The sequence below is a fragment of the Myotis daubentonii genome, chromosome 7 (assembly GCF_963259705.1).
Source record: "Myotis daubentonii chromosome 7, mMyoDau2.1, whole genome shotgun sequence".
In the NCBI taxonomy this organism is placed as follows: Eukaryota; Metazoa; Chordata; class Mammalia; order Chiroptera; family Vespertilionidae; genus Myotis; species Myotis daubentonii.
Genome location: NC_081846.1, coordinates 94,998,710 through 95,022,465, shown reverse-complemented (window position 1 = coordinate 95,022,465; position 23,756 = coordinate 94,998,710). Strand labels below are relative to the sequence as shown.

At 44.6% G+C, this 23,756-nt stretch overlaps 1 protein-coding gene across 4 annotated transcripts in view; it reads right to left on the bottom strand.

The window, feature by feature from the left end:
- UGGT1 (UDP-glucose glycoprotein glucosyltransferase 1) overlaps positions 1-23,756 on the bottom strand; it is a 173,858-nt gene that overhangs the window by 3,542 nt on the left and 146,560 nt on the right. For all 4 annotated transcript variants that reach the window (XM_059704829.1, XM_059704832.1, XM_059704831.1 and 1 more), the window contains 7 exons: positions 22,147-22,231; positions 20,111-20,199; positions 19,491-19,595; positions 17,615-17,699; positions 16,189-16,371; positions 15,469-15,629; positions 13,131-13,245 (listed from right to left, as the gene is read on the bottom strand). In XM_059704829.1, the coding sequence (XP_059560812.1) occupies positions 13,131-13,245; positions 15,469-15,629; positions 16,189-16,371; positions 17,615-17,699; positions 19,491-19,595; positions 20,111-20,199; positions 22,147-22,231 (823 nt within the window). The remainder of the gene's footprint in view (positions 1-13,130; positions 13,246-15,468; positions 15,630-16,188; positions 16,372-17,614; positions 17,700-19,490; positions 19,596-20,110; positions 20,200-22,146; positions 22,232-23,756) is intronic.

Sequence of the window (23,756 nt, the reverse complement as noted above, 5' to 3'; positions counted from 1 at the left end):
GCCAGATACATAAGGAAAAATATTTTATGATTTCAAAAGTACGTGAATAGGCAAATTCATAGAGACAGAAAATAGACTAGTGGTTACAAGGAGAAAAGGAGGATTACTCTTTTTTTAAAAATAGAGTTTTATTGATTTCAGAGAGGGTGGGAGAGGGAGAAAGAGAGTGAGAAACATCAATGATGAGAGAAAATCACTGATCGGCTGCCTCCTGCACGCTCCCTACTGGGGATCGAGCCCGCAACCGGGCATGTGCCTGGGACCCTTCAGTCCACAGGCTGACGCTCTGTCCACGGAACCAAACTGGCGAGGGCGGGGGATTACTCTTTGGTGCACAGTTTCTGTTTGGGAGGATAAAAAAGTTCTGGAGATGGACAGTTACACAATACTAGGAAGGTGCTTAATGCCACTGAGTTGTACACTTAAAAATGACTAAAATGGTAAATTTTATGCTATGGATATTTTACCACAGTTATTTATTTATTTTTTTTTTTTACTAGTGAACTCACTGTAAGGGGAATTAAAGAATATTCTTCAGGCAGATGAAAAATGACCCTTTATAGAAGCCCAGAAATACAGGGAAGAATGAAGAGTAACCAGAGGGCAACTTTATAATAAAGCTGAATCTAGACCAGGGGTGGGCAAACTTTTTGACTCGAGGGCCACAATGGGTTCTTAAACTGGACCGGAGGGCCGGAACAAAAGCATGGATGGAGTGTTTGTGTGAACTAATATAAATTCAAAGTAAACATCATTACATAAAAGGGTACGGTCTTTTTTTTTTTTTTTTTTTAGTTTTATTCATTTCAAACGGGCCGGATGGCCCGCGGGCCGTAGTTTGCCCACTGCTGACACTGACTGTGCTGATCCAGGACTTCTTCTGAGGATTCAAGTCAGAGAGGTGTCAACGCGAGGCAGCAAGGCGGTCAGGCTGGGATGAGCTGGGAGCAGGCAGGCTCGCAGCAGGGGAGCTGGAGAGGAAGGCGACACGCAGGCCCAGCCACTCATTTATGAGCCCCCTGTGCCAACGGGACCCAGGAGTCAGGCTCTAGGAAGTTCTCCAGGTGATTCTTTTGTTCATGCTAAAATCTGACATCAAACTTCCCAATTGTTTTGCACTGTGTGGTAGGTGGGTAAAATATACCAAATAATTAATATTTGGAAAATCAGACATAATACTATAATTGGTAGAATAGTCATTAAAAGAATTGTAAAAAAGTGTATAGTTTAATCGAGGGAAAATGAAATTAAAACTCTCACTCAATCTGAAAGAAACGGACTAAGGAGAAAAAGGAAACGTAGGACACATGTGGTAAGTAGGAGTAATACAGAAAAGACAGGCTTATGGGCACTTACATAAATGGGCTAAATGCTCCAACTAAATGAGTGTCACACCAAATGAAAGAACAAACAGATACAAACTATTTGTGAAAAAAAACAGAACTAAAATATAAGGGTAGAGAAAGATTGAAAATAAAGGATTTTAAAAAAATACAATGTAACCCTAACTGAAAGGAAGACTAATATTAGAATAAACACACTTTAAGGCCCAAAAAAGAAAAATTAAAAAGGTATTACCAGAGATCATAAAAGTTAATTTGTCAAAAATACATAAAAGACTTCTAAGTTTCTAGCCACTCAATAACAGTCTCAAAATACATAAAGCAAAACTTGACAAAACCAAGAACGAGAAAGATTTCACAGTACAGAAAAAGATCTTAAAACAATTTCTCAGTAACTAATAGAAAAAAAAGAGACATAAAGCACATAATATACTGCTAAACTGGCCCTGAGCACGTATGGAAAATCATTACACCTAACGACTACAGATAAAGCCAGATGAAGTGTTTATCCAGACTGACCATATCTGAGTCAAAAAGCAAATCTCAGTCAACTTCAGTGCCCGAAGTCACCGGAATACATGCTCAGATCAGAGAGCAAATGAGCCAGGAATGAGGAACAAAACCACGGCGGAAGGCCGCCACCATTTCAATGTTTTGTCAGAGCGAGTCGGTGCGGGGCGGCGCCCGTGGTGGGGGGGCCGCCCCCAGGAAGCCCGCCCCGCCCAGGGCAGGGCCCCGCTTGCGAGAGGATGGAAGGAGCTGGAAGGTGGCATCATTAACAAGGATGGCCTTGTGCACAGGGGGAGGGAGGCTCAGCGCCCGCACCCCCACAGCTGCAGGGCGGGCAGCCATGTGGCGGCCGCTGCAAAGTTGCCGGTGGGCACAGCAGTCCCACCTGGGCCAACCAAGGGCCAGGTGTGAGTATGCCAAGGGGCCCGGGAGACGGTGCCTCTGCACCCTGAGCGGGCGGCGCCGAGGCTCAGGGGAGCCCTCTTTGGAAATGGCGGAGCCCAGGCTGCGCACAGCAAGCGGCGGCTGAGGGCGAAGGCATCATCGGAGGCGACCTAAATGACCTAAACGGGGAGCGCTTGGCGCTCAGAGGCTGGTCTGTGGGCGCAGAGCCCCTTTCCTCCGCGACGCCCACTCCCGCTGTCTTTGGAGAGAGTGGAGCGCGCGGTCGGTTTTCACTCTGAACTCACGGCCCCAGCACAGCGCAGGCGCACTCAGAGACACTGCAGGTTCCCTTCCAGACCCCTGAGTAAAGCGAGCATTGCAATAAAAACTATACATATAACGGGAAAATCCCCGTGTATTTGAGGTCACTTCTCCAACTCATGAGTCAAAGAAGAAATCACAATGGAAACTAGAAACATACTGAATCAAATGATACGGGATTACCACATAGAAACCGTATGGAATGCAGCCAAAGTCTTGCTGAGGCAAAATTTGAAATTTTCATGCATGTATTAGAAAAGACTAAAAATAATGAACTAAACACCTATCTCAATAAATTAGAAAAAATGAAATTAAATAAAAGGTAAATAATAAACAGATGCTGGAAACCAAGATCAACAGTAATTAATATAAATGTGAGGAGTCCAGCAGAAGGCTGGCTGGTACTCCTTTTGATATTCACAGGGTGAATATTTACATTTTATTACCTACTGATGACCCAATGGCCTAAAGCAAACTCCCCCAAAACCTGACAATCTTACTGTTTACTAAACATTACCATTGATATGTCTGTTTGCAATCCTAAAAGGCAACTGTGTATTCTAGTAAATAAAAGCAGACGGAAGGGAGACTCAGCGGAACTTGACTGCTAGGGTTGAGTCTTCCCTGGCTTCCCCCCATAATTTCAAAATTAATATTTCGTCTTGTGTGTCAATTTGTGCGTCAGCTCTTTCTCCAAGCCTTTGAACGCAAAAGCCACGCTGGCCATGGCCTTTTACAAACAGAAATTAGTGAAACAGAAAAACACTATAGACAAGATGAAAAACATTAAAAGCTAGATCTCTGAAAAGACTAGTAAAACTGATCAATTTTAAGCTGCAATACAGAGAAAGCACAAATAAACAATGCCAAGAATTAAAGAGGGGGGGGAGAGAGGGGGGAAGAGGGGGGGGAGGGGGGGAGAGAGAGGGAGGGAGGGAGAGAGAGAGAGAGTGAGAGAGAGAAGAAATATGTACAGATCCTACAGACTTTAAAAAAGATAACTGGTGTGATGAAAACATTCTGGCTGTTGATATGCATATTTCAATACTTATTAAACAGTATACTTAACCATGTCATTGTATATAAATTATATCTCAATAAGAAAGATGAAAATTTAGTACAAACAACTCAGTGACAATATGCTAGGACATTTAGATACAACTTACACTAGTGAATTCCACCAAACATTTAAGAAATAAATAATCCAATCAATTAAATGAAAAAGAACAAAACATACTCATTTTATTAAGCCAACATAGATAGGCTTGTTATCAAAACCTGACAGGGATGTTACAAGCCAATGTCACACAAAAACATAAATGCAAATTTCTTAAACTAACACCAGCACAAAGAGTTCAGGAACATATACAAAAGAGTAGTAAATCATGACCACATTGTAATATATTTCAGAAATTATATTGAGTAAATAACTACATTACAGGATAAAAGAAAAATATAATTAAAGACATGCAAAATTTAGCGTAAGAGATTTTTTTAAAAAGAGCAGCAAACTAGGAATACAAGGAACTTTCTTAATCTGAATGAGAGGTACCTACAGAACAAGTACAGCAAACACAATGCTGAAACTTTCCTTTTGAGTCAAGAATGTCCATTATCAACATTTCTATTCAACAATATTAACGTCCTAGCAAATAGAAAAAGCATGAAAAAAAACTTTAAATGTAAGATTGAAAAAAAGGGTAAAATTATCATTTGTAGATAATATTATGTAAATAAAACACACAAAAGTATATACAGATGGGCAAGGTAACTGACTACACCAATGAACAAAAATCAAAGATACTAGCAACAAACAAAAAAATAAGTTTTAAAAAATAACTCTAACAAGATGTACAAGGTCTCTATGAAGAAAACTCACTGAGTGAAATTAAACACAACCCAAATATAAAATCCTAGTAAATGTTTTTTTCCCTCCTGAACCTGACAATTTAATTCTCAAATATATATAGGAAAACAAAAGACAAAGAATACTGTAAGACTTTCTTGAAAAAGAATGAGGCAGGAGTATCTGAATTACTAGAAATCAGGGCTCATTATAAAGCTATAGGAATTGGAATATTTTTAGTATCGGTATGAGATAGACAAACAGACCAATGGAATAAAGTAGAGAGCCAAGAACCAAATCCATGAGTACTTCTACCTGACAAAGGTGGCACTGCTGAACAGCATGTTTCATTAAAGAAGAAAATCATGCTGTGCGCACATGAAGAATGAGAGCTGAACTCTTATCTCACACCACACAAAAAACAAATTTCTACTGGAATAAAGATCTAAAGATAAAAGAAAAATAAGGCACACATAAAAAACATCTACATGGCCTGCCTGGTGTGGCTCAGTGATTGTATGTCGACCTGTGAACCAGGAAGTCACTGGTTTGATTCCCAATCAGGGCACATACCAGGGTTGCAGGCTCGATCCCTAGTAGAAGGTGTCCATGAAGCAGTCAATCAATGATTCTCTCTCATCACTGATGTTTTTATCTCTCTCTCCCTTTCCCTTCCTCTTTGAAATCAATAATATATATATAACCTACATGACCTTAACAAGAGTTAAAAAGCATTAACCATAAAGGAAAATACTGACCAGTGGTACTACAAAAGATCCCTTTAAGAGAGTCAAAGAAGGAAATTTTGCAACATAGTTAACAAAGAATCCTTATAATAAAAGGTAAAAGGCTAATATGCAAATTGTCCCCTCGACTGGGAGTTCAACCAGGAGTTCGACCAGGGGTTGGGGCCAGCCAGCCAACTGCCTGCAGCCACCCCCACAGCTGACCCGGCCCGATTGGGCTTCTAGCATACTATCTATCTATCCCATCAAATAATAGAGAAACATGATAATTAACCGTAACTTCGCTACCCTTCCCATCGGCTAATTAGGGCGATATGCAAATTAACTGCCAGCCAAGATGGCGGTTAACCGCCAACAAAGATGGCGGTTAATTTGCATACGTAGCCGCAATGCTGGGAGGCAAAAGGGATCAGAAACCCAGGCAGCAGGCAAGAGGTGGGGGGCAGGCAAAGGCGGCCGGTGATTGCATTGTGGATTGGAGGCAGAGAGCGCCGTGGCGCAGGCCAGCCGGCACCCCAGGGCCAGGGGTGCCAGCTGGCCTGCTTCCCCTTGATTGCCATGGCGATCGGGGGCAGAGAGAGCTGCGGTGCCGGCTGGCCTGCTTCCCCGTGATGGCCATGGCACCCCCAGCACCTCAGCACCTGAGATGCAAAGGTCGGGGATGAAATGACTTCCCAACCACATCAGCAAATATCCTGGGGAAGGCATCACTGAAGAGTTCACAACAACTCTCTTACTTGAAAAGGAAGAAAACAGCTGGCAACGGAAACAATCCCTTACATCAAAGTTAAGGTCCCTATGAGTAAAAAAGAATATTTCCAAACTAAAGGAGGGAGCAGGCAAAAATAATAGCTTGTCATGACTTCCACTGAAGTTTGAGCATATGAGAGAGTCAAAACGAACATACAAATTAAAACAGCAGTGGACATTCAAATGACCCGAATCAACTGTCACTGTTCCAATAGCAGCAATGCTTATGTGATCATATAGTTTAACAAACATACAAAACAAGTCACATGGTAAGAAAGGTTCGGCTTCTAAAGTAAATTGAATATGTTCTTTAAAAATTCTCATGTCCTAGAAACCAAGATGGCGGCATAGGTAAACACCAGAGTTTGCTGCCTCTAACAACCACTTCAAAAATACAACTAAAAGATGGAACGGACATCATCCATAACCACAGGAAGGCTGGCTGAGTGGAAGTTCTACAACTAGGAGGAAAGAGAAAAGCATACCGAGACTCAGAGGAGGCGCAGTGCTGAAGTAAAATACTAAGGTGCGGAGTGCATGCGGAGTGGTCTGGCGGCTGAGGGTGTGGTTGTCGTTTTCAATCAGAAGGGAGTCTCAGGCTCTGAGCTCCAGTTCCGGGTGAGTCTCTAGGGACCCAGACTCATACGGGAGAAGCGGGACTGTCTGGCATCACTCAGAACCCTAGGGCAGCTTTCTCTCCGTGGGGCTTGCTGTGATTACTGGGACACTGAGAAGCAGAGCCTCTGAGGGCAAGACTGAGAGCAGCCACAATTGCTAACCCTGCCCTGTAGATCCCGTGGGACCCGCCCCACCCAAGCCCTGCAGGGAGACTTTTGCTGGACAGCCTCAGGCAAAGGCTAGATTAGCACCTCCCTAGAGATCCAGGAGCCAGGAAGCCCAGAGGTCAGAGTGGGACCATCCAGTTTGCAGCTCTGTGGAACCATAAAAGATACACTCAGGGGGCAGACTCAGTGAGCACCAAAGCCCCATTGAAGCAAGTCTAGCCCCAGAGGGGTGTCTCCAGCACAGAAGTTCTCCCACTGCAGAAACAGCTGATTCTCACAGCCAATTGGCCTGGAGGTCAATTCCTCACAGTGATAACTACAACAATCAAGGCTTAACTACAACAAGACTGTGCACAAAGCCCACAAGGGGGTGCACCAAGAGTGTCTACCTCAGGTAATTGGGACACTTAGCACAGAAAGGCACTCTATTGACACAGCGAAGCATAAAAAATGCTGAGACAAAGAAACAGGACACAAACAACAGAATTGGAGGAAAGCAAACTGTTGGATATAGAGTTCAAAACCACACTTTTAAGGTCTTTAAAGAACTGTCTAGAAGCCGCCGATAAACTTAATAAGGCCCTTGAAAAGACTGGTGAGACCGCCGATAAATGTAGTGAGATCTTCAAAAAGACTGGTGAGACCGCCGATAAATGTAGTGAGACCCTCAAGAAATCTAGTGAGAGGAGAACCAAGATGGCGGCATAGGTTAACGCCGGAGTTTGCTGCTTTGAACAACTACTTCAAAAGTGAAACCAAAAAACGGAAGGGACATCACCCAGAACCACAGGAACGCTGGCTGAGTGGAAGTCCTACAACTAGGAGGAAAGAGAAACGCATACGGACACTCAGAGGAGGCGCAGTGCTGAAGTCAAATTCTGAGGTGCGGAGTGCGCGGAGCGGGCTGGCGGCGGAGGGCGCGGTTGTTGTTTTCAATCGGGAGGGAGTCGCAGACTCTGAGCACCAGATCCAGGCGAGTCTTTAGGGACCCAGACTCAAACGGGAGAAGCGGGACTGTCTGGCTTCGGTCAGAGCGAGGGCAGCTTTCTCTCCGAGCTTTGCAGCGGGTGCTGGGACTCAGAGAGGCAGAGTCCCTTGGGACAGGACTGAGAGCCGCCATCACTGCTCTCTCCGGCCCACCCTGTTGATCCTGTGCGACCCGCCCCGCCCAAGCCCTGCACAGAGGCATTTGCCGGATAGCCTCAGGCAAAGGCTAGATTAGCACCTCCCTAGAGGACAGAAGTTCTCTCACTGCTGACACAGCTGATTCTCATAGCCACTTGGCCTGGAGGTCAAACCCTCCCTGGAATTAGCTACAACAATCAAGATTTATCTATAAGACTGCGAACAAAGACCACTAGGGGGTGCACCAAGGAAGCATAACAAAATGCGGAGACAAAGAAACAGGACAAAATTGTCAATGGAAGAAATAGAGTTCAGAACCACACTTTTAAGGTCTCTCAAGAACTGTTTAGAAGCTGCCGATAAACTTAATGAGATCTACACGAAAACTAATAAGACCCTCGATCTTATATTGGGGAACCAACTAGAAATTAAGCATACACGGACTGAAATAACGAATATTATACAGACGCCCGACAGCAGACCAGAGGAGCGCAAGAATCAAGTCAATGATTTGAAATGCGAGGAAGCAAAAAACATCCAACCGGAAAAGCAAATTGAAAAAAGAATCCAAAAATGCGAGGATAGTGTAAGGAGCCTCTGGGACAGCTTCAAGCGTACCAACATCCGAATTATAGGGGTGCCAGAAGATGAGAAAGCAAGATATTGAAAACCTATTTGAAGAAATAATGACAGAAAAGTTCCCCTACCTGGTCAAAGAAATAGACTTACAAGTCCAGGAAGCGCAGAGAACCCCAAACAAAAGGAATCCAAAGAGGACCCCACCAAGACACATCATAATTAAAATGCCAAGAGCAAAAGACAAAGAGAGAATCCTAAAAGCAGCAAGAGAAAGAAAATCAGTTACCTATAAGGGAGTACCCATACGACTGTCAGCTGATTTCTCAACAGAAACTTTGCAGGCCAGAAGGGAGTGGCAAGAAATATTCAAAGTGATGAATGCCAAGAACCTAAAACCAAGATTACTTTATCCAGCAAAGCTATCATTCAGAATTGAAGGTCAGAGAAAGAGCTTCACAGATAAGAAAAAGCTAAAGGAGTTCATCACCACCAAACCAGTATTATATGAAATGCTGAAAGGTATCCTTTAAGAAGAGGAAGAAGAAGAAAAAGGTAAAGATACAAATTATGAACAACAAATACACATCTATCAACAAGTGAATCTAAAAATCAAGTGAATAAATAATCTGACGAACAGTATGAACTGGTGATTGTAATAGAATCAAGGACATAGAAAGGGAATGGACTGACTATTCTCGGGAGGGGGAAAGGGGTGTGGGGGTGAGGGAAGAGATTGGACAATAATCGTGGACCTATGGATGAGGACAGTGGGTGGGGAGTGAGGGCGGAGGGTGGGGTGGGAACTGGGTGGAGGAGAGTTATGGTGGGGAAAAAAGAGTAACTAATGCAATAATATGAACAATAAAGATTTAATTGAAAAAAAAAGAAAAGAAAAAAAAAGGTGAGAATAGAAGGATCATACCTCAACATAATAAAGTCTTAGATGACATACCTACAGCCAACATCAGACTCAATGGGCAAAAACTAAAACTATTTCCCCTAAGAACAGGAACAAGACAGGGATGCCCACTCTTTCCACTCCTGTTCAACATAGTAATGGAAGTGTTAGCCATAGCGATCAGACAAGAAGAAGAAATAAAAGGCATCCAAATTGGAAAAGAAGAAGTAAAAACTGTCATTATTGGCAGATGACATGATATTGTACATAGAAAACCCTAAAGACTCCATCAAAAAACTACTAGATTTAATAAATAATTCGGCAATGTAGCAGGATACAAAATTAACACCCAGGAATCTATTGCTTTTTTATACACCAATAATGAACACACAGGAAGAGAAACAAAAAAAGAACAAAACAATCCCATTTACATTGCACTAAAAAAATTAAGATACCTAGGAATAAACTTAACTATGGAGGTAAAAGACCTATACTTGGAAAATGTATACATTGAAAAAAGAGAGGAAGACATAAACAAATGGAAGAATATACTGTGTTCATGGACTGGTAGAATCAACATCATTAAAATGTCCATACTACCCAAAGCAATCTATAGATTCAATGCAATTCCCATTAAGATACCAATGGCATATTTCACAGACCAAGATCCAAACTCTACAAAAATTCATCTGGAATTAAAAAAAAAAAGACCCTGAATAGCCATAGCAATCTTGAGAAAGAACAAAGTTGGAGGGATCACAATACCAGATATCAAGTTTTACTACAAAGCCACTGTTCTCAAAACTGCCTGGTCCTGGCACAAAAACAGACATATAGACCAATGAAATAGAACAGAGAACCCAGAAATCAACCCAAGCCATTATGTTCAATTAATATTTGACAAAGGAGGCAAGAGCAAATAATGGAGTCAAGACAGTCTCTTCAATAAATAGTGCTGGGAAAATTGGACAGATACATGCAAAAAATGAAACTAGATCACCAACTTACACCATACACAAAAATAACTCAAAATGGCTAAAGGACTTAAACATAAGATGGGAAACCATAAAAATCTTAGAAGAATCCATAGGCAGCAAAATATCAGACATATCTCACAGCAATGATACAGCTCCTAGGGCAATGGAAACTAAGGAGAAAATAAATAAATGGGACTACATCAAAATAAAAAGCTTCTGCACAGCAAAAGAAACCATCCACAAAACAACAAGAAAGCCCACTGCATGGGAGAACATATTTGCCAATGTTATATCTGATTAGGGCCTAATCTCCAAAATTTATAGGGAACTCATACATCTTAACAAAAGGAAGATAAACAATCCAATAAAAAAATAGGCAAAGGACTTAAATCGACACTTTTTGAAAGAGGATATACAGAAAGCCAAGAGACTTCATATGAAAACATGCTCAAAGTCACTAATCATCCAAGAGAAGCAAATCAAAATGGCTATCATCAACAAATCAACAAACTACAAATGCTGGTGAGGATGTGGAGAAAAAGGAACCTTCCTGCACTGCTGGTGGGAATGCAGACTGGTGCAGCCACTGTGGAGAACAGTATGGAGTTTCCTCAAAAAATTAAATATTGAACTGCCATTTGACCCAGTGATCCCACTTCTAGGGCTCAGAAACACCAATCAGAAAGGATATATGCACCCCTATGTTCATAGCAGCACAATTCACCATAGCTAAGATCTGGAAACAGCCTAAATATCTCTCAGCGGGTGAGTGGATTAGAAAACTGTGGTACACCTACACAATGGAATACTATGCTATTGTAAAAAAGAAGGAACTCTTACCATTTGCAATAGCATGGATGGACCTGAAGAGCATTATGCTAAGTGAAATAAGCCAGTCGGAGAAAGATAAATATCACATGATCTCACTCCTTTGTGGAATATAATGAACAAGGTAAATGATAAACAACAACAACAAAAAATCCAGAGATAGAGAAGCAGCAAACAGACCGTCAAACTTCAAAGGGAAGTCAGAGGAGGGTGGGTGCTGGTGGTGGTGAGGTGGGGGGTAAGCGAACAACCAAAGGACTTATATGCATGCATATAAGCATAACCAATGGATACAGACACTAGAGGAGTGAGGGGATGTGTTGGGGAGTGTGGGTTGGCCGGGGAGAGCTCAATGGGGGAAAAAGGAGACATATGTAATACTGTATGTAATACTTTAAACAATAAAGAATTTAAAAATTTGAAAAAATAAAATATATTTAGAAAACAAATAACTAAACAACTACAAAAAGCCATAATTATATATCTGTATTGATGCACATATAATGTGTAAACATCTAAACTATATGACAGTAACAGTATGGGGGTACAAAGCTTTTGTATACTACTAAAGTTTAGCTTTATTAATCCATACTAGATTGTCATAAATTAAACTGTTAATGATAATCATCAAGACACCACTAAGAAAATAACTCAAAAGTATATAGCAAAAAAAACAAAGGAATTAAAATATCTAACCTAAAAGGCAATGATGTAGGACTTCAGGAACACAAAAAACAGAGGACATATAGGATAAAATAGGAAATGGCAGATGTAAATCCCATTTCACTGATAATTACATTAAGTGTAGAAGCATTAAACTCTTCAATTGAAAGCCACATGGGATGTCAGCTCACACCTACCAAATTAATATACTGATAACAAATATTGGTCAAAACATGAATTGACAGGAATTCTTATATAGCTGATGAGAGTATACATTAAAACTACTTTGGAAAACTGCTTGGAATTATCTAGTAAAGATAAAAATACACAAGTCTGATGACCAAGCAATTCTATTTGTACATGCACCTGAAAACTGTATACATATGCACCAAGACACGTGCACGAGTGATCACAGCAGCATTACCCATGGAAGATAGAAATGGCAAACAACCCAAATGTAGAATAGATAAACAAAACATAATGCACTACATACACACAACATGGATGAATCTCACAGACATAATGCTGAACAGAAGAGTTCATCTTGTATGATGCCATAGAGATAGAAAGGGAAAAAACCAGGTGAAGCTAAAGTTTAGTTTATTAGAAAACATGTTTAATATATGCTTCTGTATAGTAATTCTATAGAAAAGCAGCGAGATAATTACCACAGAAGTCAGGATGCTGGATACTTTTGTTAGAGAAGGGTGGCTTCTGGGATGCTAGGAATGTTCTATTTCTTAAACTAGGGGGTGGTACATAGCATTGGCTTTGTGGTGATTTATTAATGCACGTGAATATTTTTTGTTTTGTACACTTTTCTTTATGGGTGCTATACATCACAAAAAGGCTTAAGGCAGACTTTTAAGTAAAACAAATTATGTGAAACTATATACAACATCTAAACTATAATTTCACCTCTGAAAATTGTTTAGCACTAATGAACAGTATTTAGCTCCGTGAAACTTCTTAAAAAACACCATGGTTCCTGACATAGAAAAAGGAGTATTGTGATACTGTATTCTACACTGTGACTGAGCTAGTTAGTTCCTAAAGAAAAGGAATACACTGACCCTAGCAGGCAGAGAAACAAATGTATCCAAGAAGCTTGGGTACAAACTGAAAAGATAGTTACGTTCGGGGGGCAGCGCCTCCTCCCATCCCCTTCCAAGCAACACTGAGCCCACGGCATTTTCCTTGTGTGTGTCTTCTGGGGAGAACAGATGAAAATGCCACGCGCACACACATAATTCCTCCCCGTGAAGAAACAAAGCACTGCCCCAACAGAGGAGAGAACTGAGAAGCAAATACTTCTTTTTCTGACACAACATTGTATACCCAGCACTGGAAGTGTTCCCCAAAACAATACACTTACCTGGTCAAGATTGGAAAGACTGTTAGGGTCCTGACTCAGACCTTGGTACTGTCCCCTGAGTCTGTCACCAGCCGCTATTTTCCTAAACTTCTTCAGGTCCACGACATACAGTGCACTGGAGAGAGAAGACCCATTTGTTCCAACCATGGATTGTGGCAGGGATGTGCCTCTACCGAACAATGGGACGGGTCACTAGGCAAACGTTCTGGCTTCTCTTGGAAAGGCAAGCTGAGGCCCGAAGATGGCGAAGAAAATGATGACAAAACCCACATTCTGCCACCACAAGTACAGTTTGTCATTGTTCTTATTTAATTGCCTTCCAAAAGAAATATTTTAATCTCTGACAAGAGATTTCTAGCAAATGTCAGCAGATTAGGTAATAAAAGCTATAGTAACTACTAAATAACCATTAGTCCAAGATGTCTTGCTGATGTTTTAAATGTTGCAGGTGGAAAAAAACAAGTGTTACCATTGTTCTGGACCAAAAACAAAGTTGAGCACTAAAATCATCATCCCCCTTGATGCTCCCTGCAGCCCACCCCACTCATCTCTGTGCTGCTCCCTGTAACCCCCCCTCATCCCTGTGCTGCTCCCTGTAACCCTCCCCCCATCCCTGTGCTGCTCCCTGCAGCCCTCCCCCCATCCCTGTGCTGCTCCCTGTAGCCCTCCCCCCATCCCTGTGCTGCTCCCTGTAACCCTCCCCATCCCTGCGCTGCTCCCTGTAACCCTCCCCCCATCCCTGTGCTGCTCCCTGTAACCCTCCCCCCATCCCTGTGCTGCTCCCTGTAACCCTCCCCCCATCCCTGTGCTGCTCCCTGCAGCCCTCCCCTCATCCCTGTGCTGCTCCCTGTAACCCTCACCCCCATCCCTGTGCTGCTCCCTGTAACCCCCCCTCATCCCTGTGCTGCTCCCTGCAGCCCTCCCCCCATCCCTGTGCTGCTCCCTGCAACCCTCCCCCCATCCCTGTGCTGCTCCCTGTAACCCTCCCCCCATCCCTGTGCTGCTCCCTGTAACCCTCCCCCCATCCCTGTGCTGCTCCCTGTAACCCTCCCCCCATCCCTGTGCTGCTCCCTGTAGCCCTCCCCCCATCCCTGTGCTGCTCCCTGTAGCCCTCCCCCCATCCCTGTGCTGCTCCCTGTAACCCTCCCCCCATCCCTGTGCTGCTCCCTGTAACCCTCCCCCCATCCCTGTGCTGCTCCCTGTAGCCCTCCCCCCATCCCTGTGCTGCTCCCTGTAACCCTCCCCCCATCCCTGTGCTGCTCCCTGTAGCCCTCCCCCCATCCCTGTGCTGCTCCCTGTAACCCTCCCCCCATCCCTGTGCTGCTCCCTGTAACCCTCCCCCCATCCCTGTGCTGCTCCCTGTAGCCCTCCCCCCATCCCTGTGCTGCTCCCTGTAACCCTCCCCCCATCCCTGTGCTGCTCCCTGTAACCCTCCCCCCATCCCTGTGCTGCTCCCTGTAGCCCTCCCCCCATCCCTGTGCTGCTCCCTGTAACCCTCCCCCCATCCCTGTGCTGCTCCCTGCAGCCCTCCCCCCTCATCCCTGTGCTGCTCCCTGCAGCCCTCCCCCCTCATCCCTGTGCTGCTCCCTGTAAAAATATGATATATTTTTATTGATTTCAGACAGGAAGGAAGAGGGAGAGAGATAGAAACATCAATGATGAGAGAGAAACACTGATCGGCTGCCTTCTGCACGTCCCCCACTGGGGACCGAACCCACAACCTGGGCACGTGCCCATGACCGGAACCGAACCCGGGACCCTTCAGTCCCCAGGCCGACGCTCTATCCACTGAGCCAAACCAGCCAGGGCGGGGATGGTATATTTTGTGTAAAAGAAAATTCATATTTTGTGCAAAAAGAAGACAGAGTTGTTCATGTAAGAATTAAGAAATTCCGCCTGGCCGGGTGGCTCAGCGGTTGAGTGCAGACAAGGAGGTCACAGTTCGATTCCCGGTCAGGGCACATGCCCCAGTTGCAGGCTTGATCCCCAGTGTGGGCGTGCAGGAGGCAGCCAATCAGTGATTCTCTCTCATCATTGATGTTCTATTTCTCTCTCCCTCTCCTTTCCTCTCTGAAATCAATAAAAAAAGTAAAAATAAATTTAAAAAAGGAATTACGAAATTCCATTGGACATATAGTAAATTAACAGGAGGTTATCTGCTGTGGAATGAAAATCAGGTGGAATAGAGACAGGATTGAGAAGATGTTTTTCACTGTATACTTTTTATAATTCTTATTCATGAACCATATTAGTGTATTAGCTGTTCAGTATTAAATATACAAAATTAATTTAAAGAAAATAAAAGAACACAGTGTTAGGAATGGCCCATTTTCAGTACCTGATGTGATACTTGCGCCCAGCTAAGTGACTGGCCCAGTACCCTGATTTCCAGAACCGGTAGCCATCCATCTCTTTCCGGCTGTCACAGAAAGGAGTGTAGCCGTAAGGGGCGCCGTCCAAGCTGAAATCTCTCAGCTCTTTCAGGTCCGCCCGCACGATCTGGGGAAAGGCCACAGCCGTTCGTTAGACAACCGTGCGGACAGCACGTCCTGGACCCGGAGCCGCACCGCAGGCTCCCGCTGCAGCGGGAGTGCCGGCCACCTCTGCCTCTCCCACTGACCGGCTGACCACCTCCCTCACCGTGTACTGCTTGGCACACAGAGAGGAGAAATAAACAAATTTATATTGCTTAGACTCTCTGTGACTCAGTTGCCTCATCTGTAAAATGGGAAACTCACAAGACTGCTGGGAGGTTTATGTGAATTAATATGCAAACAAATGTGAAACAATGCCTATTTTTAGTTTGTATGTAAAATGAATTAAGATAAAAATAATGATGCAATGAAAACTATGTAACAAAGACATAGAAGAAAATATAAAAAGGACACATCAAATGCAAATGTTAAAAGTGATCACATCTAGGCGATACTTTTCCATAGATTCTAAATAATATAAAATAAACATGTATTTTTCTTAACTGGAAAAATAAAATAATTCAAAAAGGAAAAGGAAGTCTAGCGCCTGTAGACAGACTGTTGACGCGGCCTCAGGCGCTCACCTGATCAGCGTCCACAAAGAGGACCTTGTCCACAACCAGGGGGAAGAGCACGTCCAGGAAAAGGATCTTGTAGCCCCAGATGGTGCGCTGCTTCTCAGTTTGCTGGTGGAGCCACCGGGGCCACTTGTACTGCACAAGCTCGTAGTGGAAATTGTACTTGTCTGCCATGTAAGGTATAAATTCCTGTTTTCAGACACAGGAACAACCATCATTTACTGTAAGAAAGCTGACTTCATGATGTAAGACAGCCGTCACAGTGGCGGCACAAGTAAAACACATTTAGTAACAAGTAACCACGGTCTAAGAAAAACTCTGCCCTGACCCCTGGGGAGGACATAAAAGAACACATAGAAACGTCTGCCAATCCCCATTTCTTTATGACTTCCGAGCACTACATGAAATGACAGACATCTGTAAGTAAAGGCTTTCAGACAACTCACTCACATTTGTGTGGGTGTGTTGAAGAGAAATGAACTTCATTTGTCTAAACTCGATCAGTAAAGCGTTTTTTTGAGCTGGCCTTTTTTATTGTTGGCACTGCTACAGATGCCCCCCATTTCCCTGCCACCACCCAGGCCTGCACCCCCTATTGTCTGTGTCCATGGGCTATACAAGCTCTTTAGCTCATCTCTTCCAGTCTCCCCAGTCTGTCAGCCTGTTCCGTGCACCCAGGCTCTGGACCTGTTCTGTTTGTCAGTGTATTGTGTTCACTAGAGCCCACATGTCAGTGAGGTCATGTGGCATTTGTCTCTGAGGGGCTTGTTTCATCTCCGCTAGGTCTAACCCAGGCAATGATGTGGCCACCAAACACTCTGGACAAATGGGTTGCCATTAAATCTTTCATATTCTAAACACAAGAACCTTCAGGGGACCCGAAATGAATACTCATCTAAAAGAGAAATTACTGAATGCCTTAAAAGTTATTTAGTAAATTCCACAGAATAGCAACAAAAAAGGTGCAAATAAGTCCATTTAGAGGGCAAATGCTAACTGACATAAACCAAGCATGAAGTCTTCCCGGCGTGTTTTTGCCGGACGCCAATGAGGCACCACTGTGTGGACGCTGGGGAGCTGCTCAGGAGAGAGCCATCATTCCGACTGGAAACCAGCCGTGTTCTGTCATCAGACCAGGGTCTGCACCCTCGGCAGAAGAGAACCTTACTTCATCAAACAGATGACATGGGCTCTCTTCCTAGGTTATCCAAGCTTCCAACAAGACATAACTTTGTGTTCAGTTTTATAACAACTCTTCCCCCCAAAACAGATCAGTCTGGAAGAGTAATCACCATAGAAATAGGCAACTGAATCAGGGTAAGTCATTAAAAGGAAAAATTTTAAATCATGCAGATAACAAGTAGTAAAAAGTATATTATACTATACATATCTCCTTAATGAGAATGTTTTTCCTTTTTTCTAAGGAACAAACCTTAAATGTAGGGGACAAATAATTCTTCAAAAACCAAAATTTCACAGGAGTCTTGGTGTTCTTCAGCACTGATAACATCATTATGCTGCCAAAGAAAAGAAACAATACTAATGATCTTTCATGCTTTTTAATCTCAGCAAAATCACGTAGGTAATGACGCGACCACTAAGTGCTCTTCACAGCAGAGCTCGCTGATGGCCCGTGAGGCTCAGAGGGAGCCTCGCAACGGAGAACGGCACTTGTTCCTCGGCGGAAACCATCACCGAGTGAGGAGGCGCGTCTCTCACCCACAAACATACGCCAACAATAAAGGCAAAGGCGTTGGTCCTGCTGCCTCCTAAAGAGCCTGCTCTGTCAGTGATGACACAACTGAAAGCGGGGCCGCGCTGACTGACTGCGCCCCCCAAAGCCCTGGCTGCCTCCAAGCCTGTGGGGCCGCGAGGAGAAGGAATGGCAGACGGTGACAGTCCCAGGATTCCCTACTTTGAAAACAAACAAAAGTACATTTTGAGCCCTGGCTGGTTAGCTCAGTGGATAGAACAGGGGTCCTCAAACATTTTAAACAGGGGGCCAGTTCACTGTCCCTCAGACCGTTGGAGGGCCGGACTATAGTTTAAAAAAAAACTATGAACAAATTCCTATGCACATGCACATATCTTATTTTGAAGTAAAAAAACAAAACGGAACAAATACAATATTTGTATTTGCATGTGGCCCGTGGGCTGTAGTTTGAGGACCCCTGGGATAGAGCATCGGCCTGCAGACTGAAGGTCCCGGGTTCAATTCCGGTCAAGGGCACATGCCCTGGTTTGGACTCCATCAGGGGGCATGCAGGAGACAGCCAAACAATGATTCTCTCTCATCACTAATGCTTCTATCTATCTCTCCCTCTCCCTTCCTCTCTGAAATCAATAAAAATATATTTTAAAAAAATACACTTTGAGTCAAGGAATTTAATTAAATTTAGCTGTTACTAACATCTAGCCTTACTGTTTTGGTCTAATATTATTTCTTGGAAACTGGAGGTCTAAGACATGAGTAAAATGACATTTTGAACATTTTTTAAAATATATTTTATTGATTTTTTACAGAGAGGAAGGGAGAGAGATAGAGAGTTAGAAACATTGATGGGAGAGAAACATCGACCAGCTGCCTCCTGCACATCTCCTACTGGGGATGTGCCCGCAACCCAGGTACATGCCCCTGACCGGAATCGAACCTGGGACCTTTCAGTCCGCAGGCCGACGCTCTATCCACTGAGCCAAACCGGTTCCGGCATAAAATGACATTTTGATTACTTGCTACACTAGATCTGTAGTGGAACATTAAAGCAACAAGAACCTGGCATTCAGAAAGTTCCTCTCGGGCAGGGCACTCCCGAGGACTTCCCCCTGGCAACGCTGGGGCAAGCAGCCCAAGCCAGGGCCTCTCCTTGGCTCTGGCTGTGACCTCAGGCAGGCCCCTTCACCCCGAGTCTCCAGCTGTCTAAACCGGTCTCACTGCAGCTCTCAAACCCTACGAATCTATAGAAGGCAGGCCCATGGTTCTATCCCACTTCTGTTCTCTATGTTAACCTCTTAACTGATGGTTTAAGCAATGCTTGGTGGCCAGTTAAACACTATCTATAATATGTGCACAATGATATTAAAGGTTTATAGCCTTGTAACAGCCACACCGATGCTTTTACTATAGAGCTTGAGTCCATGCTGCTAGCCAGATCAAAACAAGCACAATTATATGGACATCTTTCACAACCCTCAGAGTGCTTCAGATACGCAGAGGTGTGATGGGCAGGAGCGCACAGAACACTTCCTTTCTATATAAGAACACGGTGACAAATTCATTCATATATACAGAAACAACCAACAGGACTAACCGAAGAAATCTTTCATAGAGATGACCAGATGCAACAGAGAAAATATTAATTATGTCGTCTTTTTCTTGTTTCACTTCTTCGGTCTTCTGTCCTCCCGTGAAGCCCCTATAATAATAAAGGTGAGAGTAAGCACAAAAGGGGAAATGCTCAGACAGACACCGGCCGTGAAGGGAGCGGGAGAGATGGTCCTGCCCAGTCCTGCTCCTTCCCTAGCAAGTGGTGCAGCGGGACCAGGAGCAGGGCCCCTCCGCCGGGCACTCAGGGCCAGGACACCACCCGCAGGTAAGGAGAGGGCAGCTAACAGGCCTCGCAGCTGCAGGAAAAGACAGAACACAGGCAGCAGCAGGCTCAGTGGAAGGAACCTGAGCGATGCTCGGCCAGCCCTGCAAAGAGCAGCACAGCCCGCAGAGTCAAGAGCGGGAGAGAGGAGCCCCTCCCCAGGGACAGGGCGTTTCGTTACCGTGGAGACACTCCTGCCCACGGAAGGGAAGGGCCGTTTCTGGCTGCACAGGACAGCATGTGGAAGGTCCAAGACAGAACGAATACACTCCAAAGAAGAGAGGGAGGATGCTTATGTCTGTTTTTCCTAAAAAAGCACTCTTTTTGTTATGCCAATTTACCATTTGAAGGAATCCCAGAATCCAGATTCATTCTCATTAGTTCCATCACTCAGCAAGTCTTCATTCACCATGTCTGCCTTCTTCTGAACCTGCAATCACAGGTGATGGACTTAGTCCTCCTATTTTTTTTTTAAAATATATTTTATTGATTTTTTACAGAGAGGAAGGGAGAGAGATAGAGAGTTAGAAACATCGATGAGAGAGAAACATCGATCAGCTGCCTCCTGCACATCTCCTACTGGGGATGTGCCCGCAACCCAGGTACATGCCCTTGACCGGAATCAAACCCAGGACCCTTCAGTCCGCAGGTCGACGCTCTATCCACTGAACCAAACCGGTTTCGGCAGTCCTCCTATGTTTTAACAGGCATTAAACTGACGTTCACTGTGGGTACTGCCAACCACAGGGAATTAATTCTCCCATAAGCAGTACAGCCCACTCAGAGGCTAGACGTCCTCAACAGAAGTATCTTAATCACGTCACACAAAACCTGAAGTGAAAAGACAGCAACCTCTTTTCATTAGACAATAGCTGTTTTCAGTTTGAAAAATGGGCAAAAAAAATCCTCAAACAATTGTGTGGGAAACATAGTCTGAGTGAAATTGCAAGTGTAATTCACCACCCGAGAGCCAGGTCTCAGGGGAGGCGCAGCTGCGTGCGTCCTGGCAGGAGGCACTGTGTGCGTAGCCTCTGTCCGGATTCACTGGCCGAGCCAGCAGGGCTCCTGGACAGCACAGGGAGGGCTGCCTCCCGCCACGATGTGCGGCTGCGATAGGCTTTCCCGGGTGTGAGAACTGGGCTCAGTTCCTGACCAGCACAGTAAAGTGAGTAGCTGCTCAACAAAGTGAGTCGTAATCTTTTTGCTGGTGGAGGGTCTTGCCTTCAATTTGTAAAAAACACAAAATCTGTGAAGCACAACGAAGCAAACAAAAGTACAATAAAACGAGGCCTGCCTGTATTTACTCCATAAGGACCTCTGAGTTTAAGGCACTAAGAACTTTAACATTCTCAGTAGAAAGACGTGAAAAGAACTTAAATGAGCTACCATTTATAATTGTTGAAATTTTCATTGGCATTATCGCCAATTTTCTGAGAATACAGTTATGAATAATCATGTAAATTATGGCGGTATCTGCACCACAATGTCTATGAAAACATTTTATCTGAAATGACACTTATATTGCTCATTGAGATTACCCAAAAGGTGCCCTCTCAGCTGAAGCAAGCCCTCAGCTGAAGCAAGCCACAAATGCATATTTTGAAGACATTTTGTAATTAAAGCTGCATTCCTATAAACACTACAGTGAAATTCCAATGAAAAATTAGTCTTGGGTTTCTTTTCTTTCCCCCCTCAGCTTTACTGAGATATAATTGACAAATAACACTGTATAAACTTAAGGTATACAATGTGATAATTTTGTATACATACATACTGTGAAATGATTACCACAATAATAGCATTATTATTAGAGTTAACATATCCATTAACTCACAAAGTTTGGTGCTGGTTTCAAGATATATATTTTTATTTTTCAGTGTAAAAATGTTTTATTTTAAATTTTATATCTTTATTGTTGAAAGTATTACAGATGCCTCCTTTCTTTCCCCCTGCTTCACCCCCTCCCCCAGACCTTCACCCGTGTCCATGGGTTATGCTTATAAATTCTTTGGTTAATTTCTCCCCACCCCCACCTTCCTTCTGAGATTCTAAGACTGATACATATTTTTATTTAACATGTTTTATTAATAAACAGATTTCAGAGAGGAAGGGAGAGGGAGAAATAGAAACATCAATGATGAGAGAGAATCATCAATTGGCTGCCTCCTGTATGCCCCACACTGGGGATGGAGCCTGCAACCCAGGCTGTGCCCTGACCAGGAATCGAACCAGCACCTCCTGGTTCACGGGTTGATTTTCAACCACCGAGACACACCAGCTGGCGCGATACATGTTTTAGATAACACCTACCCAATGCCGGGGCCCTGCCCCTTTTAACGACGACGAAAGAGCGGCTGCCTGCATGCACCAGACTCACCTTCACTTTAATGATTCTGCTCTTGAAGTTGTTGAGGACGACGACAACCTCACCAGCATCGGGCGGAGAGTCTGTGCCGTCATGGCTGAGAGAGAAGGAGCAGTGAGACGGACGCTACAAATACAGCTCTCACACGCAGGAAATGCTGACAGCAATCACCTTATCTGTCCATCACTTTATCATAATGGAGTTTTTCAGAACAAATTTATTTTTCACGACCTGCGGGAAGCCCCTTCAAGGTCCACAGAAGCACTTGCCAAAATCTCTACCTTTAAACCCCATGCATCCCCGTCAGTCACAGCCCAAACTTCCTTCCCGAGTCGCTGAAATGACCTTTCAGCGTGAGAGCTGCCAGGGCCGCCCACTGTGTGCCAGACACCCACCACCATCTGCGCTCCCAAGGCCTGAGCCCCGCCCAGCCCCTTCCATAGGGAGTGCGGAGAGCCAGGTGACTATGAACCCACTGGGCTCACTGTCACGCAGAGAGTTCTCAGGCAAAGGGGCGCCCGAGATGCTCCGGAGGCTGGGAATAGGGAATGCCCACTGGGAGGCTCGGAGGCAGAAAGAGGAAGGCAGGGGGCGGGGTTAGGGGAGTAGCCAGAGAAAGGACACGTGGAGGAACCGTGGTTTAGAAAAACAGATAAATGTCTTACGACAGATTACAATTCTGTAAAATCCTATTTGGGGAAAACATCATTTGGAGAAAACTGCTGTTGATAATGAAGATGTTGTTCTAATACAAGAGCCTTCATGTCTTGGGTAAGAAATGCACAGTCAGGTCCGGTCCGTCCCAGGGAGCACAGGTGCGGACACAGCAAGAGGCCGTGCAAACAAATGCTGACGGAAGCCATTTCGTATAGATAAACTGAGAGGACGCCTTTTCGCACAGTTTAATACCAACTTCAACTGCGTTAGCAGAATTCAGATCACACCTTTTTAGAGGCAGTGTAATTTTTAAGACGAATAGTCATTTGTTGCAAACCTTAAAGCCAAATCCCTGCTGCTGACGAAACGCCCTGAGGCCTTGCCCAGGCCAGGGCCACGTGAGCACCAGGACCCACGCTGAAGCTCACAGGGACTGCTCACCTGTAACTCAGGGTCAGGAAACAGGTTATCTGTTCTACATTTCCTTTCTCCCTTCTTGAAATGACTGCATTTCTCACAGCCCGTGGTTCCATCACAGTGAGATGACTGACTGTGGGGTGCTGGTAGCAGAAAGAAAATGGGACCTAAAGGCCCATCTCTTCCTCCCCCGCCCAGTGCGCACCAGGTGCCCCGGAGGGTCGTGTGGAGTGGCGCTGTGAGAGCTGGCAGTCACTGTGGCAATGTGGGAGCTGGCAGGGGCCGAATGGGGGGGTGCGGTGACTTCAGGAGGGGGACCTGCCGAATGCTGGGCTTCTTTCTGAGGCAGCTGTGCAGAATGACCCCAAGCACATGGAAGCCTGGTAGAATCTGGGTACCACCCAGGCAGAGAACGCACAAGAACTAGTGCCCTCAGTGCACTGCAGAAGGGCGCTGCTGCCAGGGCGCTGCCCACGCCGAGCGGGGCTGTGAAACCCTGCGATGGGCTCCCTCAGGGCTCCCTGTACAGCAGCCGTGCCTGGGGAGGA